Here is a 26,913-nt window from a genome sequence, read left to right on the forward strand (position 1 = left end):
GTACATTATTCTGTGGTGAGGACTCGAGACTTGGACTTGAGACTCGACTTAACTTGCACTTATCTCACTTGAAAGTACTGTATAAACAGGCAAAGAATACTTGTGCCTGTTTTGCACGGTGAAGTCAAACAAATCCAATGTATGATTCTGATACAGCAGTGGCTTTCAACCAGTGGTCCTTGAGAGGGTTCCAGGTGGTCCCCAGCTAAATGATGGAGAGTTGGTGACCTAATGGACCTTTATAGATCTTATAGAGCCTAAAATGAAACCAAATGGACCATTACGGGTCCATTTGGTTCCATTTATACTCTCAAGAGTTAAATGATTGACAAACATCTGCATTACTTAAAGGGTGCCTGTCACCTAAAGGGTTACTGTCACTTTAATATCATCTTAAAAAACAAGTTAATATTTTTATGATGTCATTGTGGGGATGCGCAATTATAAGCCAATCAAATGAATTGTCTGTATAGCCTGACTGTATGACTACTTACTGTCAGCTGGTCAGCTGTTGTTGGGCAGATTACATTGAGACAGTTTCAGACTGTTTCAGGACCCACACTGGAGAGAGACCACATGAACTGTATCATACTATTATAATTTTGGGGCGTGACAGCGGTGGACAAGATCTTATCCGACAATATCAATATAATACTTTTGGGTCTGAGAGGCTAAATCTCATCAAATGGTGGTCCGTGGCTCAAATGCCGATATGAAAAGGGTTGAAAACCACTGTGATAGGCCTACAGCATCACGTAGATTTTCATAAGAAGCCCTGTCTGGCGCATACATTCACGCTGCTTCAAGGCCACTTGCATGCGCTCTGCATTTTCCACAGAGCAGTGTCATACATCCTTTTGGTATGAACCATGCAAGCAACAACCCTGAGTTGAATACCTCCATGGATGCCCATGGTTAAAATAATAAAAACTGCAGGGTGCGCAGATCTTATCTGAATGACGGTGGGCAGCCATTTTTCAATACATCATCCTAGACTTTAATTATATCCATGCTAACCCCACGGGGTTTAATCAACAAAAAAATAAAACAACTTGGAGGTATTTCTCCTGTGGATCTGCTGTTGAAGCCATACAAACATCTTGCAGGGCTGGCCTCATTGGATTTGTGTGTGACGGGCTCGACCGTGTGTGGTTAAATAATTGGCTTAAACTAATATCGCACTGGAGAGCCTGGAGATGGAAATTGACAAAGCCTAATTTCTCAGCTCAGCAAAGGAATGAGATATCTTAATTCTAGGCCTGATTGCACCGCAAATGTAATTGCACTGCGAGGTGAACGCACACGCGAAACGCAGAAAGAATATCCATTAGCTTTTTTCCCTCAATTTTAAGTGAATCTGGTGCTACATCAACAAGAAAATGTGTATTGCCGACTGCTGGGTTGATTGCTTCATAGCCCCTCCTTCCTCCTCATGAATAAGGCAAACATGAAGGTTAAGTGAACTGCCTTTAATTGGGCTTGATTGCAATCTATGTGGGAGCTGGAATTTAATCCAACAAACTCGAATGTCTTTTTTAAAAAAAGTGTTCTGTCCATGGCATAATTCCTACTGATCTATGGGTAAATGTTTGAAAAAAGTTTGAAAATATATAATGTACCTTTTTTTTTTTTTACATTATCAAACTTTATGAAAAAAAAAAGAAAAAAAAAAGGTAAAAAGGAAATAAAAAATTTCCATAATTTAAGACTTGATGTTTATATAGGCATTGTGTGAAAAGAAGCTTGAAATGAAATAAGTACCGTTAAAGGAGTAGTTCACCCCCAAAATGACTTTTTTTCTATTGATTAGTCATGCCATGGAGAGTAGAGTTCAATAATATTTTTTGTGTTTTGTCGCATTCCTAAGACAAAAATGTGATAACAATAAATTTACCCCCATTCGTTCCGGATGGTGACCCGTTTCGAAACGGGTCACCATCCGGAATGAATGGGGGTAAATTTAGTAGAATCAAATTTTTGTCTTAGGAATGTGACAAAAACCCCAAAATATTATTGAACTCTACTCTCCATGGCATGTAGGGCTGTCTTCGACACAGGATTTATGAAGTCGATTCGAGTCGCGGGGGTTAATCCGACGCGTCGACGAATCGTCTACTTTGTGTAAAAAAGAAAAGAAAAAAAAAGTGTTGCTTTAAACCACGTCAACATACTAGAATAATACATTAAGAGATGAATTGAATACACAGTGTTTTCGGTGATATCGGTGCGCGAGCACAAATGTTATCTGCATAGCAGTGTACAACCATAGAGTTATAACACACCGTTAAAACAAATAAAACATCTCCCCTGTTTCAACTCTGCCCCGTCTCTCTGCACTGTCTGCAGCGTGCAGTAGAGATGAGACATTCGCGAACGATTCCGCTCTCTTGAACGGCTCTTTTAAATGAACGATGGGATCCAGTCCGCAGTCGCGGGACACAGAGCACTGACAGAGTAATGAGTCAGTGTCGAGAACGGATTCATTTCAGAAGCTGATCATAAAAAGGTGGAGGCACAGCTCCCGCTTGAGCCAGCAGTGTGGACATGTCATGGACGCAAACACAGCGAAACACAATCATTCATCATGGATTACAACACTGGAACAATTCAGAAGCACTTTAATTAGAAAATGTAACTTGTAGCCTACACTTGTGTATGTTAATTTGACTTCAGAAGATTGTTTACTACTTCGTGGACGCGCGTTTGTGCTGTGGCAGATTATTTAATATGGGATTTTGACAGCGTGCTTCCTCCTCTTAACGGAACACTGTCCCGGCTCTGAATGTTTTAACGAAGCGGTGGTTCTGAACCGTTCTGGCCGTTCCGTCTCACTTTCAACCCGACGCTGGTGCGAGACAATAAATAACTGTTCGCCAATTGCTACTTCTCATTGGAAGTACATGACACCACACCAGTCCAGCAGTGCACGCAGTACTGGCAGTAGTAGGCTAACTGGTGATATAAAAAAATATATATTTTCGCTTCGACTCAAACAATTGGCGTCGATTCCCGGGGCTTAAAACGACGCGTCGATTCGTCGATTTTTAGAAGACACCCCTAATGGCATGAGTAATCAATAGAAAAAAAGTCATTTTGGGGGTGAACTACTCCTTTAAGGCGCTCGATATGTGTCACTCTGCGACACCTTAAATGACACAAATAAATGAATAAAATAGAAAGGACTGTGTAATGCATTCTTAGGATTTCTCTAAATATCGTCGTTGTCTGGTTGAAACCTTGTATGTCCAAAACCGTTTGTTTTGTATTTATCATTTTAAAAAAGGTGAAAACAGCCAATCTACAAGCACACAGCAAGGCGTTGTGTGCTTGTGGATCTGCTGTTTTCACTACTTTTGTGCGACACCCTTGTATGATGAAGCAGGGCTTTGCTTTGCAAAAGAAATTACACATTTGAAACTTTGAGATACAAGGTTTTTGCCCGACAGTGACGATATTTATGCCGGTGGTCCAGAACTCTCCAAAAAGGATTGAGAAAGCATTCAGTGAAAATACATAATATTTCATGTATGCTTAACCCATTCAGGCCTAGAATTATTGGATGCTTTAACCAGTGAAAAATAGCAGATATACAAGCTCACAGCGCGGCACCGAGTGCCGCGCTGTGAGCTTGTAGATCTGCTATTTTTGAAAAAGTCGTGAAAATGTGTGCAAATCTTTAAATATATGTATTGTTAAAGCAAACGTTTCTAACTCAAATTTTGCTTCTGGTTGGTCCCTGGAACTAGATATTTTGAGATGGGGGTCCGTGGCCAAATAAATATCAGTTTGAGCCTTCACATGAAAAGGTTTGAGAACCACTGACATAGTAGTCTCTCAAGAACAGACTAACTGAGGTCCATTTAAGTGAAAAGGACCTTTTCTTTGACGATGACTAAGCCAGATTGCCGACATAGAAACATAGGGTTTTTCAAAAAATCTTAGAAGGATTCAAAAGACACTTATAGAATCGGGTCAAAATTCCAATTTTCACGATTTTTCAAAAATAGCAGATCTACAAGCTCGCAGCGCGGCACTCGGTGCCGCGCTGTGAGCTTGTATATCTGCTATTTTTTCAATAGTTAAAGCATAAAATAATGACACACGAATAACGTGTACCCGTTCTGAAAGTATTTCATGTATTGCGTGTCCTCCTGTGTGTTCCAGGTCAGTGGGGACAGTGCGTAGGGGAGGAGTGCGGCTCCGGCGGCCTCCAGACCAGGGCGGTGTGGTGCGTGCACACCGAGGGCTGGACCGCGCACCACTCGCACTGCCAGCAGCACCGCGCCGCCGCCCGCAAGCCCGAGAGCCAGCGCCACTGCTTCCGCGTCTGCGAGTGGCACCAGAACCTGTTCGAGTGGGACGTGTCCGACTGGGGCGCCTGCGTCCTGGTCCCGTTCTTGTCCTCCTCCTCCGGCGACAACGAGCTCAGGCCGCCGCGGGCCGCCGGCGGCGCCGGCGAGTGCGTGACGGCGCAGCACGGCGTCCAGCGCCGCCGCGTGCGCTGCGCGCGCGCCTCCAACGGCACGGCGGTCGCCACCAGGATATGCGAGTTCTTCTCCCAGAGGCCGGACGCCGAGCAGGTGTGATGCCAGAACATACCTAATAGTCGGAGGCCTTAGGGATTTTTCGTGCTAATCAGTCTAAAAGCACCACATTTTGCACAGATGTAGCCCAGGGCCTGCTCTAATGATTTAGTTAGGGCGCCCAAGTCGGCGACCTTCGGTGTGGCCACAGCGGCCAAATCAAGTTGGGCTCCCATCGACTTTCTATACGGGAGGAAAATACACAGATTTTTTTTTTCTGGGTATTTAGGTAGGATGTGAGGGGTCTAACTAGGGGTTTGTCATGATGCTGAATCCATTCCTTGGGCTAAAAATTGCCCCAGAAAACGACCACAAAACTGATGAAACTGATGAAAAGTGATGACTCATCACTTTTCATCACTAAACCATCGTTTTCTGGGGCCATTTGTAGCCCAAGCAATGTTTGTTTGTGCAAAACAAATGCTTGCAATGGATTCAGCATCATGACAAAGTTAGACCCCTCACATCCTACTTAAATACCCCCCAAAAAAAAAACTCGAAAGTCGATGGGAGCCCAACTTGACTTGGCCGCTGTGGCGACCCCGAAGGTCGCCGACTCGGGCGCCCTAACTAAATCATTAGAGCAAGCCCTGGGCTACATCTGTGCAAAATTTGGCGCTTTTAGACTGATTAGCACGAAATTACCTTTCTATCTCCCTAAGGCCCCCGACTATTATGCTTATACCAACATATAAGGACAGTATACGAGATGTGATGGGACATTCAATTCAATTTAACAGGGATCCCTAGAGAACAACCACCTTCCAGCATGCACGATGATCTCAAGAACAATACAATACATGCAATTTTATACACTATAATTTTTGTATCTATTAGCAGGGGTCTTCTCTTCAACAGGGGGTCCGGGACCCCTAGGGGGTCCTCAGAGTTACTACAGGGGGTCCTCCAAATCTTTGTGTGATAGAAACTTTTTTTCTCTTTTTTTTATATTAACCACTTGAACCCTAGCAGATATTCGGAGAACTTTAGCCAAAAATAGCGATCTACAAGCTCACAACGCCTCGCAGCGCGAGGCGTTGTGAGCTTGTAGATCAGCTATCATGTGAGCTTGTAGATCAGCTATTTTCGGCGAAGAGGTTTGGTGTAGAGGGGAAAAAGAGCAGACCAAGTACAGAGTACAAGTATTGACGGTTCAAGTGGTTAAATATCTGAAAACACAAATTGACATGAATCCAAAATACACTGATGATTGTGCTGTCAAACATTGAAACTATATGGAATCTATGAAAAAGTTGTGGGGGTCCCTGCTTCATCTCTCTCTCTCAGTTAAGGGGTCCTTGGCCTGAAAACGTTGAAGACCCCTGATCTATAGTTCTTTTACCACCCTTAAACCACCCTTGCTATGAGAACAGGCTAACGCCGTTATAATATCAATATGACGCACATGCTCAATGCCTCACCAACACCCTGGTCAGAACTAAAGCCACTGATATGCAAACTAGGGATGCACCGATATATTGGCCACACATCGGTATTGGCCGATGTTTGCCGTTATTGGTCAATATCGGTATCGGCAAATAAAGCTGACATTAACCGATGGCAGTAGCCGATATTTATCGGTTGTTGATAAGCATACATTTTGCGCTGGCTATGTTGGTGTGTTGGTTATTTGCAGCCTACCAAGAGAGTATATTCTGAACAGTTATTTCTTGCAATGTTGTTTTATTTGTTCTGATTTGATATAATAACACCAAAAACGAAATAACAAACATCGGTATCATTATCGGCTATCGGCTAAATTGTTATTTTTTACATCGGTATCGGTATCTGCCAAGAATTTCCATATCGGTGCATCCCTAAACTGATTGAGGAAGTTGGTACAAGCCTTGAGACCACAGTGTAATCCACATCCAGCTAGACCAGATGTCAGTACAAGTAATACACACTTTAACAGAAACATGACATTAAAGGACAACTTTTTTTTTTTTTACAACAAGGGTTCGTATTTTAGATTGTAATTAGAGAAAATAAAAGATTGTTAAAAGAGTGTTAAAATGTTTTCATTTACTGCTTTCTATTGTTTCAGCGATTTTAGTATTTAGATTTCATTCTGTGGGGGCATGCGTACAAGTGGCTAAATATGTAAGCAGGCAATTTCTTTACTATTTACACCAGCCCCCATAAGTCACATCTGCCCATGAAAGATTGCGGTGCATCTTGGGAATGGACTTATTGCGTCTAAAAACACATATTTAGCCACTTGCATGCATGCCCCCAATGCAAATCAAACTCGTTAAAATCACTAAAACGTAAGAAAGAAGTTAATGAAAACATTTTAACACTCATCTTTTCTTCTATTGACTATCTAAAATATGAACTTGTAACTTGTTGAATGTTGTCCTTTAACAGTTCTACTGACAGATTTATTATTTATTTATTGGGGCTGGTGCCAGCAAAAAGCAGCTTACCTTTGCGATGTTATAGAAAAAGATCTATTGATTCTTTCCAAACGATTTCTTTTCATTGGACCTATTGTATGTGTACTTTAGCCAAGCTGGCGGCAGAGGGCAGCCTTATGTAAAGAATGAATGTTAATTGTGCCGCTCCGCTTGCCGTCCATTCAGAGCATAGAAATGCATTTCTAGATCAGATCCACAGAAAACAGCCAGGAAGTGATTTGGGACTCCATTATTGTTTACGCGCGGTGGAAATTTTAGAGCAGCTTTACGGGAGATGTTTTTACTGTACACTGCGGCGCGACCAGTTATCAGCTTACAGTCATCAAAAGTAAGTAAAAGAACGAGCGTTCGTATTGGCAACGAGCTAGGGTCAAAATTGGGGCGAAGGGGAACGTCCGAAGCAGTAAAAGAGTTAAAGGACAACTTTGGTTTTTTACAACAAGGGTTCATATTTTAGATTGTAATTGGAGAAAAGAAAAAGTGAGTGTTAAAATGTTTTCATTTGCTTCGTTCTATTGTTTTATCGCGTTTACCGTGCTAAAATGTGGGGCATGCGTACGCCTGGGAGCATGCGTACAAGTGGCTAAATATGTCTTTTTAGACACAATAAGCCAGCAGTTTCTTCATTGCTATTTGCAGTAACACTTCTAGCCCCCATAAGTCGCATCCAACCATGAAAGGTTGCGTTGTATCTTGGGAATGGGCTTATTCTGTGTGAAATGACATATTTAGCCACTTGTACGCATGCCCCAACCACTGAAATAAGAATCTCTAAAACAATAGAAAGAAGTAAATGAAATCATTTTAACACTCATCTTTTATATTATTTAATTACAATCTAAAATATGAACCCTTCTTGTAAAAAACTAAAGTTGTCCTTTAATGAAATAATTCCATGTTTCCCACTCTGCAGGCCTGTCTCATCCCCTGCCCCCAGGACTGCGTGCTGTCCGACTTCACCCACTGGTCGGCCTGCAGCAGGACGTGCGACGCCGGCCTCCAGCACCGCACCCGCCACGTCCTGGCCACGCCCATGTACGGCGGCTCCAGCTGCCCCAACCTCACCCAGATCAGGACGTGCGTCTCCCCGGCGGCGGCCCACGGCTGTCCCGCCGCGGGGGAGGGCGAGCAGCACCGCTACAGCCTCAAGGTGGGGCCCTGGAGCGAGTGTCGGCTGCCGCATCACAAGGGCGGCGCCCTGCCGGGCGGAGGGAGGACCACGCTCAACTTCAGCAACGGCACGGAGGAGAACAACACCGTGGAGCGGCAGCACGCATCCCACCACCACCATCACCATCATCACCACCACCATCATCACCACACGCACACCACGCCCATGTCGTGGGAGCTGGAGGTGGGCTACCAGACCCGGCAGGTCCGCTGCACTCGGAACGATGGCAAGAACGCCATGTTGAGGTAGGCATGAATTAGGGCATTCACCACATTTTCGAATATTCGAATATCAAAGTCACTATTCGACGTTGTTCACCGAAGTCTATTCGCTTTTTTCTTTTTTTTGTCAATGCCCCTGGTGGATGAATTTGTTAATGCTCTATACCAGGGCTTCTCAAACCTTTTTAGGCTGTGACACCCAAAATAAACATAATTTTTGAACTGGGGACCCCCACCCTGACAAGCACTTGGAATTGTAGGTATTACATTTAATGTGACTCGGTTCCGCAGATAAATATTGCGAGGCGTTGTGAGCATGTAGATCTGCTATTTTCACAATGGTCGCCTCTTGCTTACTTAATATTTGACAGTTTGGACAGTTTGGCCAGTCCTATTAGAATACTTTGAGGTCGAATAATTCGAATACTAAACATCACTATTCGTGAATGCCCTAGCATGAATGAATGAACACCATGTTTAGTCCATGGGCTAGACGAGTGTTTCTCAAATGGGGGCATGTGTACCCCTAGGGGTACAAGGAGGTACTGCAGGGGGTACTCAAAAATGCCCCCAAAAAGATAAATAGAAGTAGGCCTATTATAAATCACTGTTATGTTTAATGATGACACTTTTTAACGTTTTGTATGTAAGTTATTGACATGAAAACTGGACTGAAATGTTATGGCCCCGGTGTGTAAAATAAATATGTTCAGGAGGCACTGTTTGAAACTCTCACTCCCTTTCTTATGTGTGATGTTATATTCTTGAAAAGGGGAGGTTATCATAGCATCATATACCACTAGTTATGGTTTTAATTGCAGTTTTATAATAAAAAACTTTGTTGTTGGGTAAAGGGGGTACTTGGATTAAAATATCTGGGAAAGGGGGTCCTCAAGCCAAAAAAGATTGAGAAACACTGGGCTAGACGAGATGTCTGGACAAAAGGGACAAAACACATGTGGTATCATTTTGTTCGTATGACATGATTGAGAAAATGTATGATAGCAATGTCAGAAGGGTAGCTGAGTACCATTTTAGGTGGTGCAGTCTGAATACGCAAAACCACATAATTCATTGTTGTCTAAACTCCAAATGATTCAATATTATGGCCATTTCTGAGCATTTCAGTACAGACAACCTCCCTTCTAATGGGCCCGATATCCAAAAATCAGGGGTCTAGCCATGAGGTAGGCATGAATGAACACCATGTTGAATGAAGAGTACAAAGAAATTAGAGTACAAAGGGTTCCCAGTTCGAATCCGGGCTCCCCCTGAGTTAATGTCGAAGAATCCTTGAGCAAGACTCTGAACCCCTAGTTTCTCCCGGTTAGCAGGTTGGTGCCTAGCTTGGTTTCTTCCGCCACCGGTGTATGAATGTATGGGTGAATGTAATGCACAATCTATGTAAAGTGCCTTGGATAAAAGCGCTATATAAATGCACCATTTACCATTTTTACAATGCCCTCATAAAATCTTAGTTCTGTTGTAAATTAAACTAGATTATCTAACCACTTCCTCAATACATAATACACTTCCATAGCTTCCATATTCTGAGGGGAACATATACCGCCAAAAGTAGGCGATCTACAAGCTTGTAGATCGGCTATTTCTGGCAGAGAGATTTGGTGTAGAAATGTAGAAGTATACCTGGTACATAGCCCTGTTCAACTAGTATTGTATTACTTTACTCTATATATTGGGTTTACTGTAAGTGGCGATTTGTCCCAGTTCTGGGCAAAGGAGAATAGTTGGTAAAAATAGCAGATCGGCAAGCTCACAAAGCGTTGCTACACGTTGTGATCTTGTAGATCGTAGGACATTTTCCGAAGGAAAAATCGAGGGGACTACTGTAGGTACAGACCCCTGGGGGGGGGCATCTGTCAACGAAGTATAATAATAGGGTTTTTAAGCGGTTGAAATCTTCAAGGAGTAAATCCCAGATTTACACCAAGGTGCAGAAGAAAGCAGCTGTTTTGTATGAAAATAATAATAATTGGTGGCGCAGGCTGTTTGGGGGAAACAAGGCCTGTGAATCAGATATGATTAACCCATTTAGGCCTAGAAAAAATTGAATGCTTTAACCAGTGAAAAACAGCAGATACAAGCTCACAGCGCGGCACCGAGTGCCGCGCTGCGAGCTTGTAGATCTGCTATTTTTGAAAAAGTTGTGAAAATGTGTGCAAATCTTTGAATATATGTATTTTCAAAGCGAGCGTTTGTAACTCAAATTTTGCTTCTGGGTGGTCCCTGGAACTAGATATTTTGAAATGGGGGTCCGTGGCCAAATAAATATCATTTTGGGGGTCCTTCACATGAAAAGGTTTGAGCACCACTGACACAGTAGTCTCTCAAGAACAGACTAACTGAGTTCCAGTTAAGTGAAAAGGACCTTTCCTTTGACGATGGCTGGCCAGATTGCTGACAAAGAAACATAGGTTTTTTCCAAACATCCTAGAAGGATTCAAAAGACACTTATAGAATCAGGTCAAAATTCTAATTTTCAAGATTTTTCAAAAATAGCAGATCTACAAGCTTGCAGCGCGGCACTCGGTGCCGCACTGTGAGCTTGTATATCTGCTATTTTTTTTATATTTAAAGCATAAAATATTGCGTCATAATGTGTTCAGGCCTAAATGGGTTTTAAAGAGCTTATGTCTCGTTAATCTCCTCGTGGATGCGCGGTGAACAGGTGAACAGCTGAATGTGTGCTGGGAGGTTTGTTTATATCGTGTCTCCACACTCCCTTCGGTCCCCTAATGCGACTCGCGGATAATCGAGGGTCACTCACCAACACTTTGCGCGGCGGGGTTTTTACTGTGCGGAGGGTGTGGGCCGAGGGAAAAAACGGAGCGGTAATTATTTTATGCCTGTTAACTTTTCAATTATGGTAAAGTGATGTGTGTGAGCCCGTGTTTGCAGTGGCCTATTTGCATGGTAATGCCGCCACTATTGTGGTAAATGTCAGACCTCGTAAGGCCCGCCGTTCCGCCTAACTCTGGTATTTAGGTTTGATAGCAATGGATTTGCCTCGGCATAAAAAAATAAAAATAAACGCACGCACGCACGGGTGAGTGCGTTTCGGGTGGAAACCTTGTTGTCAAAAACCTTAACCTTTCAGGGAATTGAAAAAAAAAACATGCACTCATACTCTATTACACATGCACGCGCGCACACTCACGCACGTGTGCGCACCGACTCTTCTCTGTGCATGAACTACAACAGTAAACAATATTTAATCTATTTTCAATAACATGCGGTGAGGAAATTGTCAACCGTGTTTCTTTTATTGAGGACGTGCCACCACCACCCCACTGAGCTGTCATAAATGGGTGCTATTAACAGACCACTTGAATGGAATGAATGTAGACCATGTGGTTCTCAAAGTGAGGTCCTTCTCAAAGAACTCCACTAAAAGTTAGTGTCCTCCTCTCTCTGCCATACAGTGGCGTCAGTTCAGCAAAAGCTAGGGTATGGCAAAGATGGGAGTCCTCACGGAAAAGAGGCATTACATTTTGTATAACACGGTTCTATTGTGAAAATAGCAGATCTACATGCTCACAACGCCTCGCGCTGTAGATCGGCTATTTTCACAATGTCTGAAAAAAAAAACGAGTTTTGTCAGTTTTTTACACCGATTTCTACAGTTTGTTGGGCTGGATATGGCAGCCTGGAACGGTTGTTCAAGTGCAGCTAAACTTGGCATGTTAGTAAACGTGCCACAATTAACAACAATGCATTGCAACTGTGCAGCTGACCTGCGGACCCTGGGAAAATACCATTTTGTCAAGCTGGGGAGAATACAAGTGTGGAGAATATAATTATAATACCTTGTTACTCATTCGTAGTTTACGGCCGTAGAGCCCGTAGATTTCTCTATGTCTTTCACTGCCGGCTTCTCCTACCTGTTAACGTGGGCGCTCATCCAGTTCCCATCGTGCGTGATCGGACACTGCTATGCATCGTGTGATCGCGTATTCCATCAGCTTCTCAAATCCGTTGAAATTTTTTCAATTGATCAATCCGTTCTCCATCTGTAAGCCGCGGAGTTCACACAGAAAGCTAACGGGCCAAAATAGACGACGGACCATCCGCTTCCGGTTCACGGCCTCAATGATGAGTGATCCGCTCAATAATGTGTCCATGTAGAAACCGATCACGGAGCATTAGTTCCGGCCTATTTTAGTTCCGCTTCGATAAAAACATTTTTTTTAATTAAAGCTTATTAAATCTACGGGTTCTACGGGCATGGCAGAGAAGGGGTACAAAGGGGTATTTTTTTGGCAGAGGTTGAGTTAAAGTGACCATTTTGTAAAATTTGGTATTTGTAGTTATTTTACTGTAATTTAACAACACAATAACCAGCGCAGATACATTCATGGATTTATATTTAAAAGTAACTTTTATTTCCCCCCCTGGACCCAGGGTATGGCAGCTGCATACCCCTGCCATACCCAATTGACGCCCCTGCTGCCATATTGGAATTACACAGTTTTATGGTTCTGAATCTGCACAGACTTCTACATTTGTGGCCGTGATCAGGACGGTCCAGCTGATTGATGGCCCTCCGTAAAACAGAAAACACTCTTACAAGAGAGTAGTTGGAGTTTGAGTTCTAAATGCCAGACCATAAATCTCTTTCTTCTCCGTCCCATCTATGTTTGATACCGCTGCTGTCGGGAGGAAAGCTTGTATGTTAAAAAATCACACCCAATGTGAAGTGAGCGGTGGTCGTGCTTGCATAACATCTTCACACATTTTGCCATGGCAAAACGCTGACGAAAAAGGCTACAGAGATACGACATATGACATCACTAGACAAACATGATGCTATACGTACACACATTTTACTATGGCAAAACGCTGAGGAAAAAGGCTACAGACACACGCACAGCCACCTATAGGAGCGGTTTGCACCGCTCAAAAAAAAAACATTACTTCTCAGGAAAAAATGTTATAACCTGTGTTCAAATGGATTGAATGTACTGTTCTTTGTTGAAAGTAGTTGTTATTTATTTGCAAGCTCTTGTTAACTCATTCCCTGCCAGGCCCGATAGTCCCGAGATTATTCCAATGTCTTTCCCCGCCAGGCCCGATAGTCCCGAGAATTAAAAAAAAAAAAAAAAAAAAATCAAAATTTTTTTTTTTCAAAACATTTTTTTTGACCCCCAAAAATGGAGTAGGCATGATAGCAATCGCGAAATTGCATGTTTAACCCCCATAGCAACCCCATCGTTCAAGCATGGCAGCCATTTTGGCAGCCATCTTTGTTAAACATAGTGGCTGTTATCTCATGAATGCCTGAACGGATTTCCATTCGGATTTTTTTGTTTGAAAGCTGTGAGCAATGTGGACACACGTGGTGCATTATCTAGGCATGGGTGTGCATGATCCGTGCACACCCAATTACATGGAAGTCTATGGAGACGAATGGCAGGTGGGAGTACGGAGGTATGTTAAAATGGCGGTCAATGTGTTAATACTCTCAGTTAATTATTCATAAAAAAAAACCACAGACAGACTAAAACAGTTTCAATCTGGCATTACCAGTCAAGGCATCCATCCATCCATCCATCCATCTTCAACCACTTATCCGGAATCGGGTCGCAGTGGTAACAGTTCCAACTGAGACTTCCAGATTTCCTTATCCCGAGCAACTTCCTCCACTCCCTCAGGGAGTATACCGAGGCGTTCCCAAGCCAGTTTGGAGATATAATCCCTCCATCTGGTCTTTGGTCTCCCACGGGGTCTCCTCCCAGTGGGACGTGCATCGAGGACCTTCCTAGGAAGGCGCTCGGGGGGCATCCGTACTAGATGCCCGAACCACCTAAGCTGACTCCTTTCCAAGTGTAGGAGCAGCGGTTCTACTCCCCATTTCGTCTGCTTGCACCCGCGACCTTATACTTTTGGTCATGACCCACACTTCATGACCATAGGTGAGAGTAGGAACAAAGATTGCTTGGTAGACAGAGAGCTTTGCCTTCTAGCTCAAGGCAAACCTTCAAAAATAGCATCATTTTAGCAGATCCTGAGCTCACAATTGTCAGGATGTAGTTCTTGGACCCAGGTTCAAGGTTAAACAGGGTTTTAATAGCTCAAAGCAGGTGGAATAGCAGGTAGAAGCAAGTAGTCCATGAACAGTTCTCAGAAACCCTGGCAATCAAATCCAAATCTAGCAGGCAAAAAGGGAGGTCAAAATCCATGCAATGGTCAGAAGAGGGAAGTTAACTAAAGCAAACTGGTGGGCGGTGGCACTGGGTACTGGGGAGCTGAGGACGCAGGATTTAATCTGGCAACAAGAACAATACACAAACTGTGTTTAAGTAGGGCTGAGTGTGACACATGAATGGAGTGCAGGTGTGAACCTCCGCTCTGACTGGCTGACTGGGAACGAGCAGATGAGTGGGAGTGACGGCCTCTAAAATGACAAGAGATGACAATTAGTCACGGCAGAAAACACAAGGCAAAAAACTAGTAATATCACACGCAAAAAGACAGGCCCAGAACCTAAACCTCAGACTGTAGTCCTGACAACAATTGTGTCTCATCGCAAAGACGTTGCACTGCGAGCTTGTAGATCGTGCTTTTTTTCCCCCGCTGCTTTTTTGCACAACACCGCGTCAAGCGAGTACACAAGTATAACATGGTGGAAAAAATATATATCTAACAAAGATTAAATATGGAGATACGCGTTTTCCACATGACAGCGACGATATTGGATTTGTGGGACGCTGTCAGTTTCCATTTGGAGCTTTCTTCATCCTCTCTGTCCAGCTTGTGGCCGTGGAGATTAAAAGACAATAATCAGGGAGATGAAGGTGGTGTGATTGTGTTTGATACCGGCGTATTACCCCCACAAACCCAGGCTGGATCGCTTGGCTTCTCGTACCGTCGACGGCAAATCCTCATTTATGCTCCGCCGCGCGGCGAAAGTAGCAGACCTGCAAGCTCACCACGCGTTGCGCACGCGACGCCTTGTGAGCTTGCAGGTCTGCTACTTTCCCGGCCCACGCGGCACCGCCGTGCGGCGAAGCGCGCCCCGTTGGCTGGAGGAAATCATTTACAGCATCTCATCAACATATTCATTTATGCGGCGTAGTCGAGCTCAGAGCCTCCTTGAATATAAATTTCCCACCTGAATCCCCCTCGCTCTCGTTCTGCTTCTCTATAATTACGGTCTAATTACCAAGTAAAATCCCGCCTTAAAAACGAGCATCGGCACTTGCATTTACAATGGCACCTAACAAATTAAATTGTCCAAATTAAACAATGGAAATTGTAATTATGTGACTGATGCATTTATTCATACGTTCTAAGTGAGCGTATGGATTCTGCTCCGTGCCCCCCTGAACCGTGCAGATTGGTGTCACTGTATGCTAGGCTTCCATTTGATTTGGAAAAAAAGGAGAAAAAAAATCGTAATATCAGTGTATCCCTTTCGTAATAAATAATAGTGAAAACATCAACCCTACAAGCTGTGAGGTGACATCTGTTATTTTCACAATATTTCAAATATAGCGTAAGTGGTTCATTCATTGCCCCTTCCTAAAAAATCCTATAAAAATGTATACGGAATACAATTTGTCTTTTGAAGCGTAGTGAAGTGAAAGTATCCAAAAATACAAAATGGTACTAAAGTACTGATACTCCACAAGTAAAAAATGTACTTGGTTATATTGTCGCAACCCTGCAGACAATAATAATAATCTGTCACGAGCAGCAGTGGAAGCAGAAAAGGTTGCTCCTCCGTCATAGAAGTGGAGATATCTAGCAGTCTGCTCTGTGACTTTAGATGGTATTTCTCAGAGTTGATGTGTTATTTCCAAACTCCTGTTCAGCCCAAAGTCTGCCTCACACATAGCCTAATCAAATGCCAAAGTCAGCTGGCATCTGTCATGCTCCCCCCAACGTTCTCTCTCCCACTCTCTGCCTGCAAACCTTATTTATCAAAGTCTGAGAGGGTGACAATGGCGTGAACTTTATATACAATTATAGTTTCTTTTCTTGTGTCAGAGATGTATGTTTTCAAAGTTGCTGGGAACCTCGAACCTCTGCCCATTCCTTTTTCTTTTTATGGCTGGTTGGGGGATAATGTGGTGCTTCTGGTTGATTACATGGATTTCTTATTGGGTTTGCATGTTCTCCCCGTGTCTCCTAGGGTAGGTACCCTCACAAAAAAAAACATGCTGTAATCCTGGTCTCTATATACTGTCTCCCACTGGCCAGCCGGGGCACCTGATGGAGGGGAAAGGAACTGGTTGGAATAACATGTTCCTTCCATATGCTACGTCTAGCCAGGGAATCTCCCCCCTGTCAGGTGATAAGAAGCGGCTTGGACTCCTCATGCATAGAAGGAAGCATGAGGTCAGTCCGTTGCTCTCCCCAGGTTGGCAGAGGGAGTGTTGCGCCCAGGATTACATTAGATAATTGAAACTGGGTGAAAAATTGGCTACAAAATCGTGGGATAAAAAAAAAGAAGAAAACAGGAGTCTTCATGTCTCTCCAGCTCTTTGATAAACAAAAAATGTACGGTATTATCAGATTGGGATACCAATTCTATCCAATTAGCAGAGAGACACGGGATAAACAAGTGAATTTGGAAGTGATGACACATACAAAATTGGAACTGGAACACTATCGCATTGAAATTGAGAAATGGGTACTTACATGTCTCCTTTCCGACATGTCTCCATTCCGACACTAACCCTATCTCTAACCCTAACCCTAAACTTAACCCCTATGGAAGTGTCGCCACTCCGACAATATAAGAAGTCAATTTCGGAGTGGCGACATGTCGGAATGGAGAGCGACACCCACAGAGCTGTAGAGACGGAGAGACCTCTCTGACCAAACAAACACTCTATAGAGCAGGGGTCTTCAACAGGGGGTCTCAGAGATACTTTAGCGCTGTGATAGGCAGGGGCGTCACAAGGGGTAGGAAAGTGGGACTGAGTACTGGGGCCCAAGGTGGAGGGGCCCTAATAACTTTATCTATTGAAAAATAGCAGATATACAAGCTCACAGTGCGGCACCGAGTGCCGCGCTGCGAGCTTGTAGATCTGCTATTTTTGAAAAGTTGTGAAAATGTGTGAAAATCTTTGAATATAATGTCTTTTTTAAGCGAACATTTCTAACTCAAATTTTGCTTCTGGGCGTCCCTGGAACGAAATATTTTGAGATCGAGGTCCGTGGCCAAATACATATCATCTTGGGGGTCCTTGACAAAAAAAAAATAGCAGATACAAGATACAAAAAAATAGCAGATACAAGCTCGCAGCGCGGCACTCGGTGCCGCGCTGTGAGCTTGTATATCTGCTATTTTTCAATAGTTAACATTCATGGGGGGCCCGCAGTGAATCCTTGTACCCAGGGCCCATAATTTGGTGTGACGCCCCTGGTGATAGGGACTTATTGTCTCTGCCAGCCGAAGGCATACATGGGGGAGATTATGTTTTCGCCCATGTCCGTCCGCAGGTACGTGCAGGCAGGGGCTCAAGTCTGAGAGGGGCACCATTCACCGGCGCCGTTGACATTTTTTGGCTCATAAATAGACATATTTAGAGGAATATCGCATTTTAAAATAACACTAGGAATACAGGATTATACTCAGGGGTTGCACATAACTTTTGTGGGCTAGTACTCAGGGGAGCACCTGAAGGCTACAATGCAAGCGATTCAGTGCTGATGTGCAACAGTGTTACTGTATATGAATATTTTTGGTGCATTTGAAAGCAATGCATAGATGAAGAACTATGACTGCAGTGTAGACTGTAGACTGCAGACTGTTCTGAGACAAACGCTACTGCATCAACAAAGATAACCTATACTGTATAGCAGGGGTGGGCAACTTTGATGATGGCGAGGGCCACTATATTTCCACCTTCACTCCAGAGGGCCACATTGCATATTGCTACGTCCTACTTTGTCATTCTAGTATCTTATACAAAAGAAGCCAAAATAGCAGATCTACAAGCTCAAAACGCATCGCGCTGCGATGCGTTTTGAGCTTGTAGATCGGCTAGTTTTGCTTCTTTTGAATTGGAATCCTGAATTATTTTTTTGTTATTTTTGAATTGGAATCCTGAAATGTAACATTTTGATTTAATTTCAAACGCATTTAGTTATATATACTCATGTTAACTTTATGAACCTAAATACAAATGCATTGGACATAAAAAAATACATTTTAATACTACTATACTAGTCATTAAGCTACTAATATAACAGCTGAAATCAATAATATATCAGTATTAACCACTGACAAGTCCAAAGTCACCGCTAGCGGGGCTATTGTATGCGGTCTTAGTGATCATTATATGATCTACTCTACCCGAAAAATACACAAACCCAAAGCTAGTGGCCACAGAACTGTCGTTGCTAGAAGCCTGAAGAACTACTCCAGTGAGGCTTTTAATCTCAAACTAGCGGGTGTAGACTTTTCCCCAGAGCTGCAGTGTACAGATGTCGAGGAAGCATGGTGCGGTTTTAAAACCAAATTGACCGATGCTCTAGACGACGTGGCCCCCTTGAATACCACCAGGGTTAAAGCCCGCCAAGAGCCATGGTATAACTCAGATATTGCAGAATCAGCTAAACTCAGAGACAAAAAATACGATGAAAAACGAAAGTGCTGCAAAAAGCTCAAGAAAAAATTCAACCATGACCTCAAAAAACACATTGAGCATCTTACTGCTCAATGCAAGAGACTTAGAAACCAGACAACCGCCCTAGTTAGATCCGCCAAAAAAAACTACATCGACGACAAAATCGATGAATACAAAAACAACCCACGAGACCTATGGAAGTTGCTTAACAACCAATTAGGCTTAAAATCAAAAACCATATGCCACAACATAAACATCAAAACGGACGCCGCTCTCATTTCTGACAAAGGTGAAGTGGCTACCCATTTTAACAAAACCTTTACCACCACAGCCCGTTCACTGGTCAAAAGACTGGTCGCCCCATCTGGGCGGTATGGTGAAGAATTTGTTAATACATTCTACAAAAAACTGGGCGTCAGTAAAGACAGCTTTAAACTTTCCACAGTGACAACTGATGAAGTGTTTAAAAAATTGAGCGCCCTACCTCAACACAAGGCCACTGGCCTTGATAAAATCCCAGCTAGATTTCTCAGAGATTCAGCCGCCACCATTGCTCCAATCATTACCCACATAATTAACCTTTCCATCGAACAGGGTCATGTCCCCCAGGACTTCAAACTAGCAAAAGTAACCCCCCTGCATAAAAAAGGTAGCAAACTAGACCCTGGAAACTACCGCCCCGTTTCCATTCTTAGCTCCATATCCAAAGTCATGGAGAAAATAGTCTACGAACAGATTGCAAGATATCTCGATGAGAATAATCTGATTTACGAGTTCCAATCTGGATTCAGAAAATCCCATTCCACTGACACATGCCTTCTCTATTTGACTGACCAAATCAAACGCGAAGCGGATCAGGGCAAGTATAGTGGCATGGTCATGATGGACCTCCAGAAGGCATTTGACACCGTGGATCATGCTATTCTGATTGAGAAACTAAAAGCCATCGGTCTTGACAGCGCAGCAGTGAGCTGGATGCAATCTTACCTGGTGGGGAGGGAACAGGTGGTGGAGATTAACGGTACCCTGTCCCCCCCCCCCTCCCAGTAAGCTGTGGAGTTCCCCAAGGTAGCATACTGGGACCTCTGTTGTTCCTAATATACGTGAACGACATGGCATCTGCTTGCGACTGCAACCTGTTCCTGTTCGCGGATGACTCGGCTCTCCTAGTCTCGGGCAAGGACCACTTGCAGGTTGAAAAGACACTTAACTCTGAACTGAGTAAGATCTGCACATGGCTTAACGACAACAAATTATCAATTCACCTGGGCAAAACCGAGTCCATCCTCTTTGGATCAAATCATAACCTCAAAAAGGTAGAGAACTTCACAATCAAAGTGGGTGACAAGGTCATAACACGAAAAAACGAAATCTCCTACTTAGGATGTATCCTTGAAGCTAATCTTTCCAGCGAAAAGATGACTTCAAAAGTAATACAAAAAATCAACCAACGAACTCGTTTCCTACAGAGGATCGCCCCAATGGTAAACTTCAACACACTGAAGACCATAGCTGGTGCAATAATCCAGCCCCTCTTTGACTATGGAGTCCACGTATGGTATCGTGACGCCCCACAAGCCCTAAAAACTAAACTCCAAACAGCCCAAAATAAACTAATTAGGGTCCTGCTTAACCTTCCCAATCAGACTCACCTCACCGCTACTCACCAGTTAAGAGTGGGGTGGCTCAGAGTAGATGACAGAGTACAGCAACTTGCAATGGGCCTGGTGTACAAGATACACTACACCACTATGATACCCAAGTACCTGTCAAAATACTTTATAAACGTTAAGGATGTCCATAATTACAACACCAGAGGCAGTGCCACAGATCACGTTCAACCCAGAGTCAACTCAAAGAAAGGGTCGAACTCGTTCTTCTGCTACACCACAAAAATGTGGAATGCCTTACCGAAGGCCATAAAGGAGTGTGGATCACTAGCATCCTTTAAAATTGCCCTAAAAAAACACTTACAGGCAGCAGCCGTTCACAACTGGTAAAAACCTAGCCCAACCCTACCCTCCCTGCCCCTTCCTTGTATATACTGTACATACTGATTGTTTAGACTTACTGTTACCTGCCCCTTCCTTGTATATATTGTATATACTGTACTTACTGATTGTATAGACCTACTGTTTTCTTTTTTTTCTTTACATATCTACTGCATAGTACTGTGTTCTATTTGTCTGTCATTCAATGTTATATGAGATACTTTAATGGTTTCCTGTTGAAATAAGCTTAGTCTTTTCATGGATCTCCTTTTAGTAGACCTTGTACCAGTGAACTGTACCGTCATGAATCTGTACATTTTCCTATGCAAACTTCTAATAAAGCCTTCAATCAATCAATCATTCCGGTATTAACCTGCGGGCCGCATTAAGTGAAGGTGGGGGCCGCATGGGGCCCCCGGGCCGCCAGTTGCCCATGTATGCTGTATAGGCTAATATCCAGTAGTCACAACACAGCCACGTTTTTGTGCAAGACATCATAAATAAATTGTAAAGAGAATAAAGAAAAAATGGCCGATATCGTACCTGATAATTGAACAGTAAGCATTTTTGGAGCTACAGCTCTCCTCCGACAACGTTACTCTAGCCAGCAGGAAAGTGAGACAGACAGACTCACATACCTATCTGGTCCGTCTCCTCTCTCCATCTATTCATTGATTGAATGTGAGAGGTCATGTGCCGGCAAGGTTTCGATAAAGCATATACTTCGCTTTCTTTCTTTTTTTTTTCTTTTTTCTTTTTTTTTTTTTTACATTATGAGCTTGTAGATTTTCAATGAAGAGGTTTGGTGAATTGGTGTACAGGGAAAAAAAAAGAGCAGATCAAGTATTGTGGTCAAAGGTCAAGTTAAAACAAATATTGAGTGTCTGTAAACATTTAACATTTAACATTTAACGTGAATCCAATATGTAGTGGGGGGTCCCTGTTTCTCTCGGCTAAGGGCGTCCTTGGCATGAAAACAACTAATAGCAATGATTAACACATTCCCCGCCATTTAACAATACCTTCGTACTCTCCCCTGCCTCTGTCTCCATAGACTTCCATGTAATTCATAGTGCACGGATCATGCACACCCATGCCTAGATAATGCACCACGTGTCTGCACATTGCTCACAGCTTTCAAACAAAAAAATCCGAATGGAAATCCGTTCAGGCATTCATGAGATAGCAGCCATTATGTTTTCCTAAAATGTAAACAAAGATGGCTGCCATGTTTGAAAGATGGGGTTGCTATGGGGGTTAAACATGCAATTTCGCGATTGCTATCATGCCTACTAAAGGTTTTGGGGTCCAAAATTTTTTTTGAAAAAAAAGTTTTTTTTTTTTTTTTTTTTTTTCTCGGGATTATCGGGCCTGGCGGGGAAAGACATTGAAATAATCTCGGGACTATCGGGCCTGGCATGCAATGAGTATGAGAATATAGTGCTTTAAAGGGTTAGTTCTGATTTTTGGACTTAAAGCTGTAGGAAATTACTTGCCATTAATATAATGGTTGCAAAGGTATTTGACTGCCAGAGCCAGAGGCTGGATTTCAGAGTTCTGGTCAGTTTCTGATGAATATAATTTAAAAATAGATGAATCGTCAAAACTAGCGTGTAGCGTCATTTTCATTGTTGACCTATTTGACCTTTGTGGGACTACTTTCATTCAACTTTGAACCCTCTGTCACATGGTACTATTTTTAGTGTCCAGTATCACTGCACCGCTGCAGCGTACACCCCCAAAACAAGGTGCAGTCAGCTGATCAGAATGAAAGTAGCGCTATATAGTAGAAATAGGTCTACAATACAAATGACACTTGTTTTGTGGATTCATCTATTTTTAGTGGCCACAGCCAAATCACCCGAACTACTTCATGTTCATCAGAAACTGACCAGAACTCTGACCATGGGACTCGTGACAATCAATTAATACCTTTGCAACCACTACATTAATGTAGTATTTCCTACAGCTTTTTTGTCAAACAATCTGAACTAATTAATCCTTTAACCCAAGGGTCTTCAACAGGGGGTCCGGGACCCTAGGGGGTCCTCAGGGGTTACTACAGGGGGTCCTCCAAATCTTTGTCTCTTTTTTTTATATTCTGAGAACTTTGGCCAAAAATAGCAGATCTACAAGCTCACAACGCCTCGAACTGCGAGGCGTTGTGAGCTTGTAGATCGGCTATTTCCGGCAAAGAGGTTCGGGGTAGAGGGGAAAAAAGAGCAGACAGAAAGTACAGAGTGAAAGGTCAAGTGTATTAACCTTTTGAGTGCCGATCCCGAACAAGTTCGTCTTTTTTTCGACAAGAGACAATATTTTTTTTGCTATTTTACTTACCCTGATCTGCTTGTAAAGACGTTGGTGGTCCTGGCTCGTCCTACGCTTTCCATGGAGCCGAGCTACGTGCTCCGACGATTTATTCCATTGAAAATGGCCAGATGCCAAGTTTACAGCCCCCCAATTTTTACTGAATCTATGCTGTCGGCTGCGCGACGTTTCACGGGGTGCCGATCCCGAACTAGTTCGGCTTTTTATATAAAATGAATTAAATAATCGGAGGCCTCACCGAAGCCTGAGGCAAAACTTTCATCCAGGCCGCCGGCCGCGATCTGTTTACATCGGCCCGCGAGAGCGTCTCGCCGCCGAATCCAATGCATTCTCACATCTTTGAAGCTCATTTTCTCTGAACGGTGTTATTATGGAAGCGGAAAAGGTTTATTTACGGCTAAATCGCCGAAAATCGGGCTTCTAACATGAGTGATAGCCTATGGCTATCTTATAGCTATCTTCATCCGGGTCATTTTCATGACACGCACGAACGTGAAAACGCACTATGGGAGTGACTCTTGCACTTTGGCGCCCTCAAGTGGCCGTGGCACAGAAAGCGTTAAGTATTGACTGAAACAATGAAACTATATGGAATCTCTTCTCACTGTCCTCCCTCCCCCCCCGTGTTGGCGCTCCCTTCCAGCCTCTGTGCCCAGGAGGACGGCCCGCCCCCGCTGACCTTCCAGGCCTGCGTGATGCCCCGGGACTGCCAGGTGTCTGACTGGTCGCCGTGGAGCCCCTGCTCCAAGACGTGCCGTGGCCGCGCCACCGACCTGTCCCCCGGGTACCGGGTGCGGACGCGGACCATGACGCACGTCGCCGCGGGCGACGGAGGGAGACAGTGTCCCGCCCTGGAGGAGAAGGAGGCCTGCAACATCCTGGGAGATCTGCTCCCGCTCTGTCCCAGGTATGTTCAGCTGATTTCAACAACGTTGACTGCCATAGTTTTGCCATTACCAGTGGTGGAAAAAAAGTACATTTTCTACTTAGTAAAAAGTATCAATACTGCATTGTAGAAGTACTCGGTTACAAGTAGAAGTCCAGAATTGGAAATTGACTTGAGTAAAAGTACAAAAGTATTGGCATCAAAATGTACTTAACTCACTAAGTGCCCACGCGTCAAACTCTTTGATGTCGCCGGAGGCCCACAACTTGTTTGACGCGTTTACTGTATTTACAGTAACAATATTAAATCTCACCGTAAGGTCGGGGCTACGCCAGGATGTTGCCCAATTACCGCGGGGTGTTTCCATTGGACACTGAGAGCATCGCGCGGCCGTTTTTCTCCATATAATCCAATGCATTTCCACATCTTTAAAGCCCTTTATCTCTGATGTTTGTTTTTATGGCTAAAACTCCGGGCATGGCTGGAAACATGACCAAATTAGATCGGCAAACAATAGCTAAATGCTACACTGGCCCATACTAGGTGGAAGAACAAAACATCCTGACTACGGTCATGTGACCAAGTGACGTCATCACGCATGCACTGACGCAGCAGGGCTGTGTATTCTACAATAGCCGGGGATCCAGTCATCAAAATGGGAGAGGACCTGTGATGTTCTGCCGCACTTTTTATTTCTGTTTTATCTATTAGTTTGGTCATTAAGGTCCACAGAATGAGAGGCCTGCTCTGCCAGAAACATTGCGAAAAAAAGTTATGGCCATTTGTATATTCACTGTCCCATTGACTCCACTAGAAATATTCAAAAAAGAAAAATAATCTGCTTTAAGTAGCATGTGAGGGGTCAAACGAGGGGTTCTTCATCATTCTGAATCCATTGCAAGCATTTGTTTTGCATGAAAAACATTCCTTGGGCAAAATATTGGCCCGCAAAAACTGTGAAAAGTGGAAAAAAAGTGATGACTCATCACTTTTCACAGCTTTTACGGGCAAATATTTTGCCCAAGGAATGTTTTTCATGCAAAACAAATGCTTGCAATGGATTCAGAATGATGAAGAACCCGTAGTTTGACCCCTCACATGCTACTTAAAGCAGATTTTTTTTCTTTTTTAAATATTTCTAGTGGAGTCAATGGGACAGTGAATATATATACAAATGGCCATAACTTTTTTTCGCGACGTTTCCAGCAGAGCAGGCCTCTGATTCTGTGGACCTTAATGACCAAACTAATAGATAAAACAGAAATAAAAAGTGCGGCAGAACATCACAGGTTCAACCCTATTGCTTGAGCTTTTGGGCATGTGGATCCCCAACTACAATGGAGGTGGATCTGGGCACTCAGACAGGATAACTCTGGCACCATCTAGGGGCATTCAATGTGTTGTTAAAGTACTAAAAAGTACAAAATGTTTGAAAATAGCAGATCTACAAGCTCACAACGCGTCGCATCGCGACTAGTAACTATAGTTTGCAAATAAATGTAATGGAGTAAAAGTACAACATTTGGATCCCAGATGTAGTGGAGTAGAAGTAAAATTATTGGAATTTGGAAATACTCAAGTAAAGTACAAATACCTCAAAACTGTACTTAAGTACAGTACTTAAGTAAAAGTAATTAGTTACTTTACACCACTGGCCATTACTAATGCAGATTACTGCCAAGGCTTTTTCCTTTTGTATTCACCAGATTTTGGGTGGCTCCGGTTCACGGCCGCCAAAGTCTTTTCTTTCATGCGGAGAATGATCCGTGTGTAAGTTATGGTCCATTGAAAACAGGCAGTTTTGACCAAATGCGCGCTATGGGACATTATGCATTATTCTGCAGCCAGGATGAATACAATTCAATGGGAACCGGAAGTCGCCGGATATAGTATTTCGCAAGGCATCATGGGAAACTGAGTCTTTTTGCTCAATCCCGGCCGCAGTAGCGTGGGGCCAGAGCAGTCTAAGCAGAGTGACGTCACGCTTTGAACTCACCGCAGACCGGAAGTGCCGTCTCATGGAGCCGTTCTCATTCCTAGCTAGCCTCTGCTCCTCTCCTGCCCCGTCCGCCCCCATTCTAGCCGAGGTATTTTCACTCGCTGGTAAGCAGACTAAATCACATCTTTTTCACCATGTTAACGCATTCACAGGCCTCTCCAAGGTAGATAATATTATTAAAAGGGTGAAAAGGACGTGATTTTGTTTACTTACCAGCGAGTGAAAATGCCTCGGTTATAATGGGGGCGGACAGGCTGAAGAGCAGCAGAGGCTAGCTAGGAATGAGAACAGGCTCCATATGCATGCGCATGCGTAAGCTTCCCACCATAGAGTAAATAGGCTTTCCACGCTTACTATGGGAGTCGACGTAAGTGTCATAACTCTCTCTCCTCTAAGGGTCTGCGTGGGGCTATTGGTTACCATGGTTTTTTTTTGTATTTGTCGCATTCCTAAGACAAAAAAATGTATTAGCCTATAGTAAATTTACCCCCACTGATTCTGAATGGGGACCCAAATACAAGGCATTTGTGTGAGAATCAATGGGGGTAAATTTACTTGACCCTTGATGACCCTAAATTTACCCCCATTGATTCTGACCCAAATGCATTTGAATCCCAATCCAGGGCCTTATTTGGGTCCCCATCCAGAATCAATGTGGGTAAATTTACTATAATAATTTAATTTTTTTGTCTTAGGAATGCGATGAATACAAA

The 26,913-nt window shown here is 43.4% G+C and overlaps 1 protein-coding gene across 1 annotated transcript in view; it reads left to right on the top strand.

Moving 5' to 3' along the window:
* thsd7ba (thrombospondin, type I, domain containing 7Ba) overlaps positions 1–26,913 on the top strand; it is a gene marked incomplete at both ends in the record, with an annotated part of 450,762 nt that overhangs the window by 107,405 nt on the left and 316,444 nt on the right. The window contains 3 exons of the mRNA XM_080752925.1: positions 4,165–4,580; positions 7,917–8,419; positions 23,959–24,222. Coding sequence (XP_080609051.1) covers positions 4,165–4,580; positions 7,917–8,419; positions 23,959–24,222 — 1,183 coding nt within the window. The remainder of the gene's footprint in view (positions 1–4,164; positions 4,581–7,916; positions 8,420–23,958; positions 24,223–26,913) is intronic.

Source organism: Nannobrachium achirus (assembly GCF_963921795.1).
Source record: "Nannobrachium achirus genome assembly, chromosome: 22".
In the NCBI taxonomy this organism is placed as follows: Eukaryota; Metazoa; Chordata; class Actinopteri; order Myctophiformes; family Myctophidae; genus Nannobrachium; species Nannobrachium achirus.